This window comes from Lepidochelys kempii, chromosome 6 (assembly GCF_965140265.1).
Source record: "Lepidochelys kempii isolate rLepKem1 chromosome 6, rLepKem1.hap2, whole genome shotgun sequence".
NCBI lineage: Eukaryota > Metazoa > Chordata > Testudines > Cheloniidae > Lepidochelys > Lepidochelys kempii.
This window is the reverse complement of record NC_133261.1, coordinates 112,141,543-112,154,173: the sequence shown is the minus strand read 5'-3', so window position 1 is coordinate 112,154,173 and position 12,631 is coordinate 112,141,543. Positions and strand designations below refer to the sequence as shown.

Sequence of the window (12,631 nt, the reverse complement as noted above, 5' to 3'; positions counted from 1 at the left end):
TGTGTCGCTTCTGGCTGCTTCTAGGACCTTCTGAGGGAAGCGGGGTGAGGGAAGGCGGCAGAGCAGGAGAGGCGGCACTTGGCAGAGGGAGACAGCCTAACGGGTCCCGCCTCCTTCTAGGACGTTCGGAGGGAGGGGATAGGCTCGGGGCGGGTTCGAGTTTCCAAAGAATGAAGTCACCTTGCGATTTGCGCAATCCGCACCCCCTTTTCCCAAGCCAACCGATGACAGTTGATCTCGCGCAAGCGCATTTCCCACCGCCGCCTTCAGAGGCGACTGCTGGAAAGGCAGTGCGCGTGCGAACGGGGCTTCGGAAGGCGCATGCGCAGTAGTCTCAGCTAGCTGACAGACGACGCGTGCGCAAACCGAGGCATTTCGTCCTGGCGCATGCGTATTTGTTCCCCAGCGGCTTCCCCCTCTCGGCCCTTCCCCTCCCGTGATGAGGGTTGGAGTCACCACCCCCGTGCCTGTCAGTGAAGGTTCCCGATGGTTCTGGAAGGAGGCGGTGCCGGCGGTATAAAAGGCGGGCGGGAGGCGGCGAATATCAGTGCTGTTAGTGCGGAGAGAGAAGTACGGTTAACGGAGAGAAGCAGTTACAGCTGTCGCCGCTAAGGTGAGACGCGGGGGCAGCGGTGACGGGAGGATCTATCAGAGGATGGACCTCTCAGCGGTCCCGTCCCCGGCTCGGGGGAGGCGGGTGACCTGGGCTGATGGCGGAGGTCCTTTCGCGGAGCGGAGACCGGTAGCCCAGCTCGCGGGAGAGGGGACCGGCGGCGCGCTTGCAGGGCGGTGTGAGGGGCGCAGGCAGCCCCTGCCGAAAGAGCCACCCGCAGAGCGGTGTCTGGCCTTGCGGGAAGTGACCCCTAGGCGGCTGCTGCGGGGATTCGCGTTTGTTCTGGGGAATTGCTGGGAACGGAAAGACGCGGAGGGGCCGGAGCAGGCTCGGGGAGCGGACCGGCTCTGGCGGCGCAAGGGCCGGCGGGCGGTGATGGGCTCGGGGACGAGGCCGCCTCACGTGCGGCAGGGGGGTGATGGAGACTGGCCGCGCGGGGAGGGGGGGGTGGAGACGGGGCTGTCGGGGTAGCTCGTGTGGATGCGGGTGTCTAGCTGAGCAGAGAGGCGGGGACCGGCTGCGGAGGGGAGGGCGCAAGGGACTCGCTCTTGCGGCGAGTGGGTGGGGAAGGCGCTGGGGGTGGGGGGGAAGGCTCTGGCAGTTTCTAGAATCTGTTCCCGGCCGGAGCCTGTAGGGGGCGCTGTGACCCCATGTGTGGAGAGAGTGCGGCGCTGATACCTCCCTGGTCTCCAGCTCTACCCGCTGTAAACGGTACAACGTACAGTACTCCCCGTGGGGGAGGCTGGAATCTGAACTTGACCCGGTTCCGTGGTGCTTCTTACCGCGCTATGGCTCTGGAGAAGCACATTGCTAGTAAGAAGAAAAGGAGGACTTGTGGCACCTTGGAGACTAACCAATTTATTTGAGCATGAGCTTTCGTGAGCTACAGCTCAAGCTTATGCTCAAATAAATTGGTTAGTCTCTAAGGTGCCACAAGTACTCCTTTTCTTTTTGCGAATACAGACTAACACGGCTGTTACTCTAAAGCCTGTCAAATTGCTAGTAAGGTCTCCCTCTGAGCTTTAGGGGGATTCGGTTCAAGCCGGTACTGTAGCCGGTAAAACAGGGATGTGACTGTGGCACTGGGCTTCCCCAGACTGCAAAACCTGCTCTTTTGCAACTAGGAAGTAACCAGTGGATTATACCAAATTGTGCTCTCATTGCAACTAATGTATAGCACCATTGCCTGGGTGAGGGATATGAGCAAGAGAATGCCATTTTGTCTGTTAAACAGTCAGTGCGGTTGCACATACATACTTTTGGGTTGTATGAGTTATCTGCCCTACAGCCTTGAGGGGAGAGCTCACAATTTGTGACTGATCACTCAGCCAAAAAAAAAAAAAAAAAAATTAGGTGGCTGCTGGAAACAATAACCAGATTGTGAGTTCTTCTTTCTGCCATTAGAAGGGTATATGTGTCGGTATGTTTTGCAAGTTACTTTCTAGTCCCAAATGTTGTATAAGGTCAAACTTAAATGCTGGTTAGTATGGCGCGCGCTGCCTTTCCAGCAGTCGCCTCTGAAGTTAGGTTAGTATGTAATGTTAACTTTGTGTATTCAGTCCTTGATTGGAGGGAATTGACAGTCCCTAGATGCTCTGGAAACTCACTTAGATTTTTTGACTTGTGTAAAAGTGCATATATTTAGACAAACAAGGCAGAACATCTAGAAGTCAATTCAGGTATTCAACACAGTTTCACTTCTCCCTTTCTAAATGGCTCCTGCAACTCTGAGGATGAAGAATCCTGAAAGATTCACAACATTAGCCTGACTCCTTAAAAATGCATGGTAGGCAATCTTGCAAATTGCTGCTGAGTTACTTAAAACTTTGTCCTCCTGAGGAGCAGAGTTGTGCTCATCCATCACTGCCAGGTCTTTCCAGATAAGGGCTATAAGAGTTGGAGCGTTCCCGCCAGAAGAGAATACCAACTGGGATTCTCTTATTCAGTCTGATATATTTAAAATGTTATCCATGTTCTCAGTAACCCTTCTATCCCAAAGTGGTGGTACTTGTTAAAAGAAGTTCTAGTGGTTGAACATAAAACAGATGAATACTATGTGCTTGTTGTAAGAGCCTTTCTACAGAGCTGTCTTACAGAGCTACAATTTCACTTATTTCTACAGATGCCAGAAGCTGTGCAGACTCAAGACCAACCAATGGAGGAGGAGGTGGAGACCTTTGCCTTCCAGGCTGAAATAGCTCAGTTGATGTCTCTGATCATCAACACTTTCTATTCCAACAAGGAGATCTTCCTGAGAGAGCTGATTTCTAATTCATCAGATGTAAGTAATGGAAATAATTAAGTGACATTGCTACCTAAATGCAAGTAGTGTGTTGAGGGATCTGATAATTGCCTCTTGTTTTGTAGGCTTTGGATAAAATCAGATATGAGAGTTTGACTGATCCAAGCAAACTAGATTCTGGAAAAGATCTGAAAATTAACCTTCTTCCCAACAAGCATGATCGCACCCTTACCATTGTGGATACTGGCATAGGGATGACTAAAGCTGATCTGGTTAACAACCTGGGTACTATTGCCAAATCTGGCACCAAAGCCTTCATGGAGGCATTGCAAGCAGGTGCTGATATTTCTATGATTGGTCAGTTTGGTGTTGGCTTCTACTCTGCCTACTTGGTTGCTGAGAAAGTAACAGTGATCACCAAGCACAATGATGATGAGCAGTATGCTTGGGAGTCTTCTGCTGGAGGATCATTCACTGTAAGACTTGATAATGGTAAGTGCTAACATTCTGTTGCACAGATAGCTCTGAAGCAGCCCCTCATTAATGTGTTTCCCCATATTATGGAACGGTTTTGAAGATGGAACAGCAGTAGCATATGGTATCATGTAAAACGAAACTGCCGTTAAAGCAACTGCTCCTCAGGGTAGTGTTTCTTAACCTCTGCTGAAAAATTAATTCACAGTTGTAAGTAAGTTACAATAATAGTGCAACAGTGGTCCTGCATTTCTCTTGTAAAAAGGATAAGAATGTGAGGTAGCAGTTCAGATTAGAAACTTTTATTTCAGAGGATAGCTCAACTACAAAGGGAGCTGTGATTTGTTTGTATGCTGCAGGGATTGTAGTTAGGATGCATATCTTATATTAAAGATCATGAGGTTTTAAAGGAGGGCTAATACATTATTGTAAAAGCATGAGTGCAGGTGACCTGCATGACACAAGGAAGTAAGTATAAAATTACTATGTAGATGTGGATGTACAGGAAAGCTCTGTCCCCAAATAAATTAGGGACATAACGTGGATAATCTTAAGCATAAGGTGTTTAATTAGAATCTTACTTCTGATCAAGATGTAAAAACCCGACTAGTTAAACTAGCACCTTGCCAAACACAATTATTGGTGCTTGCAGTAAAACTCTTAAATCTTTATTCTAGGGGAACCTCTGGGCCGGGGTACAAAGGTTATTTTGCATCTTAAGGAAGACCAGACAGAGTACTTGGAGGAAAGACGAATCAAGGAAATTGTGAAGAAGCACTCTCAGTTCATTGGTTATCCAATTACACTCTTTGTAAGTGTTCAGGTTGGAATGCTAACAGTAAATTAAACTAGTAAAATCTAATCACTTCAAAATGACCACATTATAATGTTTAGTGGTACAATAGAAGGTTTAGCCGTAGTATCTCAACAGTACAAAAATTTTATTCTAAAGTGATAGACAAGATTAAAAATCATTAATATACTAGTGTGTGTATTATATATAACATTTGTCTAAGAATCTCTTGCTTTTTCCTTACTTGCTGTTGGGGACTCCTGGGAATCAACAGTGCTGTCAGACCTGGTCCTCTTCATACATGGAGTCACAGAATAGAGTAAAAGATGTATAACCTAAAACATGATGGGCAGTGAGTGGCATAACACCGTACATCATTAAAGATATACGGTTAAACCTAATGGTTTCAGTAAACTTTAGCTTCATATGCAGAAGTCTTCTGTTTGGAGTTTAACTTTGTTTTGGGGTTTATTTTAGCAATTTCTGAGTTCTGTGTAAATGTCCAAAGACTAGGGGTTTTTTTCAGGATTTTCTCTTGGTCTATACTGTAACAAAGTAATTTCTTTGTAGTGTTGTTCCCTACTGCACTCTAACATAGTACTGTTTCAAACCTTTAGTGTGCACCAGCAGGGTTTACATGGAACAATTAATATGCAACACATTAGTGTGCTTTAGAAATTACACCCATGTAGTCTGTATTAGTGCTGTGTGTAGACAGCCCCTTTGATACAAGTAACCAGTTCTGATGTTTTTCTGATCTTTATTGGATACAAGAAGAATGAAATCTGGCTTTATCAGAGGTGTGTTGTTGCTGTTCATCAGTTGAAACTAAAAATCAGGCCCTCCTTACAGAGCATCCTTAAAGTGTCTTAGAATGACTTAATAAATACTTCTCCTCCGTCTGTCTTTTTTTAACAAGGCTTTCACCAGATAAACTTGTTGTTTGTTTTTTTCCCAGTGCAAACCATGTCTAGCTATTCAGGATTGTACAGCACTACTACTTTTTGATTTCTTCTCTATGCTTAAACACTGGGATGCTAGGTAACAGAAAACCAAGTGCAATACTGTAGTTAAAAAAACAGATAATTTTATCACATTTTTACATTAAATCTTTAATTAGAGGTTAGGATGAGCAAGGGGAGAGAACTTGGTGTTTGCAGTATATATAGGGTATCCAGCCCAAAACAGTTGAGGACATGGGCATGCATGAAAAGCTTATCAGGGCCTCTAACTCGTATAACATGCTATGAAGTCAATCTTCCACTTAAACTTCTAATCTTTTTAGGTGGAAAAAGAACGGGATAAGGAAGTAAGTGATGATGAGGCAGAGGAAAAAGAAGAAGAGAAAGAGGAAAAAGAAGAAAAGACAGAAGACAAACCAGAGATTGAGGATGTTGGCTCTGATGAGGAGGAAGAAAAGAAAGATGGGGACAAGAAGAAGAAAAAGAAGATTAAGGAGAAATACATTGACCAAGAGGAGCTCAACAAAACCAAGCCAATCTGGACACGGAATCCAGATGATATCACCAATGAGGAATATGGAGAATTCTACAAAAGCCTGACCAATGATTGGGAAGACCACTTAGCAGTGAAAGTAAGTAGGACTCATATCTGAAATCAAAATGGCTGAAAGCCCAGTAGATCCTACTTCAGTTGTGTGCTTTGGGTGTTGTCTAGGTTTGTTGTCTTAATAAAAAGATATCTAAGTACTTGAAGAGATCTCTCTGCTTGGTTGAGGGTGATGAAAGTTTCACTATATGCCTACTAAAACTGCTGTTACACGGAGTGCTACAGCAATTTTCTAACTTGAGGATATTCAGAGTTTTTTTTATATCACTTGATTTGTGCACATCTGAAACAAACTAGAAAGCATAGGCCTTGTAAAACCAAGTTAAGTTCTTAAACCTAATGTAGGCAGCAGCATTTCTCAGGCTCTGATCGGTAAAGTTTCTCTACAGTTAGGAAACGTCTCTGACAATCAAGGTGAATACATGCAAAACAGACTAAATATAATGGATGGTAGGTTCTTATGGCACCATAGGAGCCCTGCCTAAAGAGAATGGGGAACCTCCTGTAGAGTTCAAATTCTACAGTAGTTGAACATGCCTTCCACTAAGACCTGCATGCTGGTGGAGACTAGGAGAACAGCTTCTGACTCTTGCTATGCTGTTGATTGACAACCTTGATTAAGAAAGCAATGCGCTTTTATTAGTGAAGATGTCAAAAATGTCTCTTAGACGTCATAGCCCCAGCTAAGTGAAGTGGCCATGAATGTCTTCCAAACACTGTAAAATGCATCAAGCTAACTTTAAAGATTCTTAAACCTTGGCATACTTTCTTGCAGCACTTTTCTGTGGAAGGGCAGCTGGAATTCAGAGCGCTTCTATTTGTCCCAAGACGTGCACCCTTTGACTTGTTTGAGAACAGAAAGAAAAAGAATAACATTAAATTGTATGTACGCAGAGTCTTCATCATGGATAACTGTGAGGAGCTAATCCCTGAATATCTGAGTAAGTAGGCCCTTATTTGAAAAGTAACATTCCTCTGATCACCTGTCATGTACATTGGTGGAAAAAATAGAAACACCTTTTGTGAGTCCATAAATAGTGACTAAAATGTGATTTGGCTTTTTCTTTAAGATGTGAATGTGGAAGCGTAAGACAGAACAATGAAGAGGGTTGATTATCTGATTCTTTAAAGTTTCCTTTTGGAGAAAAGGAACTCCCTAGAGCAGAGGTGGGCAAACTGGCCTGCGGGACTGTCTTGCCTGGTCCCTGAGCTCCTGGCCAGGGAGGCTGGCCCCTGGTCCCTACCCCGCTGCCCCCACTCTCCTGCAGCTATGCCACTGCGTGGGCAGTGTGGCTTGTGCCCACACACCTCCCAGGCTTTCCGATAAGCCTGTCTGCCACTCTGAGTGGCAGGGGGAGGCAGGAGGTCTCGGGGGGGCAGTTAGATGGGGCAGAGGTTTGGGGGGGTGGGAGCAGGGGGTGTTGGATTGGGGAGGGTCCCAGGAGGGGGACAAGAGGGAGCAGGGGGTTGGATGGGGGGGGTCCTGGGGGGTCCCGGGTGGGGGTGGTCAGGGGACAAAGAGGGGGTGGATGGGTCGGGGGAGCTGGGGCAGGTGTGTGGATAGGGGTCAGGGACGGGGTGTGTGTGGTTGGATGGGTTGGCAGTTCTGAGGGGGGCAGGAAGTGGGAGGGGGCAGATAGGGGCTGGGGGCCAGCCTGTTTGCAGAGGCACATCCTTCCGTACCTGGAACTGCATACTGTTTCGCAACCCCGCTGTGGCCCTTGGGCCAAAAAGTTTGCTTACCCCTGCTCTATTCAAAAACGCAAGCCTCTAAACTAAACTAAAATAAAATGGAAAAAAAGGAAAAAACCCCAAAAACCTTTTACTATGTATTTGTAATACATCTAAGTTATTAAGATTATTAATCTCATTGTAAAGCTTTCTCTTAGTCTGCAAGATTTGACACTCATTTTCTTACAGACTTCATGCGGGGAGTGGTGGACTCTGAAGATCTGCCTCTAAATATTTCCCGTGAAATGCTGCAGCAGAGCAAGATTCTGAAAGTTATAAGAAAGAACTTGGTCAAGAAATGCTTGGAACTCTTCACTGAATTAGCAGAAGACAAGGAGAACTACAAGAAATTTTATGAGCAGTTCTCTAAAAATATTAAGGTCGGTGACCTTTTAGTATTTTAGCAAGAACTTGGTCTGTTTGCATGGTGGCTTCTATCAAGGATTTATATTATCTGCTTTTATTATTGACACTTGCACAGTATGAGCATGTAGTTTGAAAAGGTGAGATTTTATATTTAGTGTTTTTTTTTTTTTTTCCCCCAGCTTGGCATACATGAAGATTCCCAAAACCGAAAGAAACTCTCAGAATTGTTGAGGTACTACACTTCTGCATCTGGTGATGAGATGGTCTCTTTGAAAGACTATTGTACTCGGATGAAGGAAAACCAGAAACACATATATTACATTACAGGTAAGTCAATTGCAACTACTTTCAGCTTTGGTGTTTAAAAGCTTCCAAATGTACTGGACCTTTGCTTGCTATCTAATGACTCAGGCAGGCACCAGAACTTGTGTCATAGGTAGATGCTTTCCAACTACTTGTCCTATCTGTTTTTTAAATAGTCTTGTTGTGGACTGGCAGTTCTTGCTCCATAGGCTATCATACCATATGCTGTCACCACATGAACACTGCATGTTGGGATTAGTCTATAATTGAACAAGTGAGCCAGCAATACAAAAACATGTATAACCTTTCACAAGTGAGTCTTTCTTTAACTTAGAGCTACCTTTTTAGAGGTCCTTTTTTTTTTTAAAGCCTGTCTGAAGCAAGGTTATTCCATTTAATCCCTTAGTAGTCATACGCAGGTGAACTCCACACAACAATATCCGTGCATGTTGGAAAATGCACAAGGAGGCAAGCTACATGGTGAATATTTCTCTTCTGAGCACCTGATGGAATCAGTGACAAGTATCCATGTTCTAAATGTCATGCTTGTGTATTTTCCGTACTCATGGAGTTGACCTCTGTGGGTCTTTGTTCCCAGTCTAATGTTCAAGAATTAAGTAGCTGTCTTTTGAGAGAAGCAGTGCTGGACACAAACAAGGTTTCTGTTGGCATTTGTATGGCCCCAGTTTATACCTTGCAAACATTCCAGTCAGGAATGTCAGTGACTGCTAGGGAGCCTCTGAAATAACAGAGGCAGTCTCCATATTTTTGCCATTCCTTATCTTTTGAATTTACTTCCTTTTTGGGGGGAGAGAACTACAACAATTTCAGGTGCTGAAGTAGAAGTTCTTGGTGCAATAGTCTCAAACTTCAACTCAACACACTTAAATTGGCTTCTTAGGATTCCTGTGGTACTTCACCTAGTGTTTGAGAATATCTGTCTGAGAAATTAGAGATGTATTAAAAGTACAACATGCTAAATTCATGAGCTGTGATCTCTTCTGGAGTAGGTATTACCAATCTGCAATTGCTGTCCTTCAACCATGGATTGCTAGGCCTCCATGATTAAGGGACCGGTATAGCTTATCTTTCATCCTGATAAATGCGCAGCTTTTAAGACCCTTCTATAAAAGGGCATGTGTGGCTTAGCGTCAAAATCCAAGTGGCCTTAGGCAAACGGCTTCAAGCTTCTGGATTTCATGACTAGGTTCAGAGCTGCTCAAGGATAAGGCTGAACCTGTTGAGGGAGCAGGTGCCAGCCTCTTTGCAGAGGACAAATAGGAAAGCCCAGTGTCCTTTCAGGCTTGGATCTGACACATTGGAAGGGAGACTCCACTTTTGTAAGCAGTCCCTCAGACAGATGGCCTCAGGGTGGCTCAGTAGTGCACTTCACAAATTACTTTGGGCACCTTAGGCTGAAATTGCAAGGCCCCTTTCCACAAGCACCAAAAGAAGGTTAGCATTTTAGCCAGTCTTCAATTTCCAGTCATCTGTACAGAACAACCTGGCCGTCTGCTGCTCCATTGCTCTTCTGGGACAACTCAAGCTTACTTATATGAGAATCTCAAATACCTAGAGAAGGGACAGTTTCTATACTCATCTACTGTAGTCAGTAGTTGTGGCTTAAATTAAAAAGTGGAATTCTTCTTTCAGGTGAAACCAAAGATCAGGTAGCAAATTCTGCTTTTGTGGAACGCCTTCGCAAACATGGTCTGGAGGTAATTTACATGATTGAACCTATTGATGAGTACTGTGTGCAGCAGTTAAAGGAATTTGAAGGCAAGACCTTAGTTTCTGTAACAAAGGAGGGTTTGGAGCTTCCAGAGGATGAAGAGGAGAAAAAGAAACAGGAGGAGAAGAAGGCAAAGTTTGAAAACCTCTGCAAAATCATGAAGGACATACTTGAAAAGAAAGTGGAAAAGGTATGATGAACCTCTCACTCTTTGTAGGCGTCACTCTTCTGATTAGTAAGCTCTTACAGGCTATTGTGAGGAATGGTCCTAAGTGTTAACGAGACAGCCTTTAGTCAGCACTTGAGCTCTAGCACCACAAGTATTGCTAGTTTATCATTCCTGTCTTATATGGAACACTTCTCAGGGTTAAGTGTGTGTGGTTTTAAGGCAAAGCGAAGAATGAGGAATGTGTAAAACTGTTCTACTTAGTGTTGCTTGGCAAAAAGTATTTAATACTCCATGTCTCATCCTAAAATTACTAGCTAGGTTTTTTAAATAAACTATATAATAATCAGGCAATCTGTGTGCCCCTTATCCCTTTAGATGCAAAAAAGATTAAGGCATGACTCAACTACTAAATTTTTTTTTTATCCAACAGTAGTAACTAGCATATAGTCTATCGGTACAGTTGTTACTACTTTCTCACCCACCAAAAAAAATAGGGTTGGAACATCTAGTCTTTATAATCAATTTGAGTCTATGAAGTGGTGGGAGATGCTTTGGTTTCTAATCAGAGTGAAACAAGATTAGTCAGTTAGTGGATGGTCCATTGGACTTTAAATTAAAGTATCTTCAAATTTCACTTTATGATGTGGATCTACAGATGTTGACTGCATCATGGGTCCTGCTGTATTTTATCACTTAGCTTATGCAGGTACTCTAAACAATTGCTGCAGTTCAGCATACCTGTAGTATCTTAAACCCTACAGAAACCACCAACTTTGTGGTAATTAATGTTTCCACTCAACAGGTTGTGGTCTCCAATCGTTTGGTGACCTCCCCATGTTGCATTGTAACAAGTACGTATGGCTGGACTGCCAATATGGAGAGGATAATGAAGGCCCAAGCACTGAGAGACAACTCCACAATGGGTTACATGGCAGCAAAGAAACACCTTGAGATAAATCCTGATCATTCCATCATTGAAACACTAAGGCAGAAAGCAGAGGCTGACAAGAATGACAAGTCAGTGAAGGATCTGGTTATTTTGTTGTATGAAACCGCACTCCTGTCCTCTGGTTTCAGTTTGGAGGATCCCCAGACACATGCTAACCGTATTTATAGAATGATCAAACTTGGTCTTGGTAAGTAAAACTATTGAATTTATAATCCTAGTTCATGTGTACATACTATTCTTGGGAGAAATTTAATGGCTGCAGATCAACATTTTTTCTTGTCCAAATAATTGAGGGTGCAGTTGAGTAATCAGTCTTGCCTATGATTATGAAGGACATAGAATTGTTTGTCGTGAACTGTAGTATTAGAGATTAATCTCTTTCTGGATGGTCTTAATTGTACACTTGTGCTTTTTGTACAGGCATTGATGAAGATGATGCTGCTACGGAAGAAACTAGCCCAGCGGTTGCTGAGGAGATGCCACCACTTGAAGGAGATGATGACACTTCACGTATGGAGGAAGTGGACTAAAATAGCCAGCAAGCTTACAGAAAATTGAGGATGTCCTTGGCTAATTTGAATAAGTTATATTTTGTATATTATGAATGTTACCTGCCAAAACAATTGACACTATCTGCATTCCCTCTTTATATTTATTTTCAAAGATTGTTATACCTTATTTTTGTTACATTGCTTTTTTTAGCTAATGTGAGATAGAAATGCCATGAAGGGAATGTTTGTTTGTTTTTCTTGGTGCATTAACACTGTAACACCCTAGACAGGCAAGGGAGTAATTATTTTGTCTGTAAGAGCTGGTTGCAGATGGCAGGGGTTTTGGCTTTCTCTTTATTGCCAGAAATATGGGAAAAGTAATTTAATGTTATGCTATCTGGATGTTTAAAAGTTGTAATCTGTTATACAGCTCCTCACTCACTAAACATGTCTGGCATACAGTACCTAGTAACTAGGTATCTAGAAGAGCTGAAATATTTGGGGAAGCTTTAACCCCCATACTCCTATGTTTCAAAGTCTTGATGTTAAAATCTGTCTTTTTATACTGTAAAAGGATTTTGGATTGCACTCTACCATAGAATAGAATCCACTGTAAATCTTGTGATTTATGCAACTCTGCATGTACAGTTCAACCTTAAAGCTGACTAAGAATAAAAGTGTTTATGAATGAATCTTATTTGTGAGAGAATGCAAGTTATTTCACTAACAGGTGTGGCAGTCATACTGATTGATGGTCTGGAAACAAGTGACTTACCTCACCTCTGCATGATTTAGTGGTGTCCTATGCATGGTCCACTCCCCACCTTCCCCTCTTCTAAGTCCTAACTTCAACTCTCCAGTTGAGGTAATTGGTACCCAGATTCCTTTCCTCCTCCTCCTCCCCCTCCCTCCACAGCCTAGAAGCTGCAAGGGAAAAGTCATGACAACATTCCAACCAACATGGCTTCACAGACTCAAGATATACCACTAGTGCATCTCTGAGTGGGTATGGACCACAGTTACTCTGAAAACTTCAGCTGCCACACAACTTTATTTAAGCTTGGACTTGAAACAGTTAAATTGTGGGAGTCAATATCCCATCCATGGGAACAGGCCTTGTTGGCTTTCTTAAAGTGTCTGATGTCAATCATGCAGTAGGAAGGATTCCCTTACCTAAAGCAGCTGCTCAGCTTCATGCT

The 12,631-nt window shown here is 43.4% G+C and overlaps 1 protein-coding gene across 1 annotated transcript; it reads left to right on the top strand.

Annotated features, from left to right (window-relative positions):
- The first annotated feature begins 450 nt into the window (after positions 1 to 450).
- HSP90AA1 (heat shock protein 90 alpha family class A member 1) lies at positions 451 to 12,124 on the top strand. Its single transcript, XM_073349670.1, has 11 exons — positions 451 to 613; positions 2,736 to 2,894; positions 2,981 to 3,347; positions 4,007 to 4,140; positions 5,408 to 5,716; positions 6,467 to 6,632; positions 7,612 to 7,802; positions 7,968 to 8,115; positions 9,745 to 10,013; positions 10,795 to 11,128; positions 11,362 to 12,124. The coding sequence occupies exons 2-11, from the start codon at positions 2,736 to 2,738 to the stop codon at positions 11,469 to 11,471; spliced, it is 2,187 nt and encodes a 728-aa protein (XP_073205771.1). The 5' UTR covers positions 451 to 613; the 3' UTR covers positions 11,472 to 12,124.
- The last annotated feature ends 507 nt before the right edge of the window (positions 12,125 to 12,631 follow it).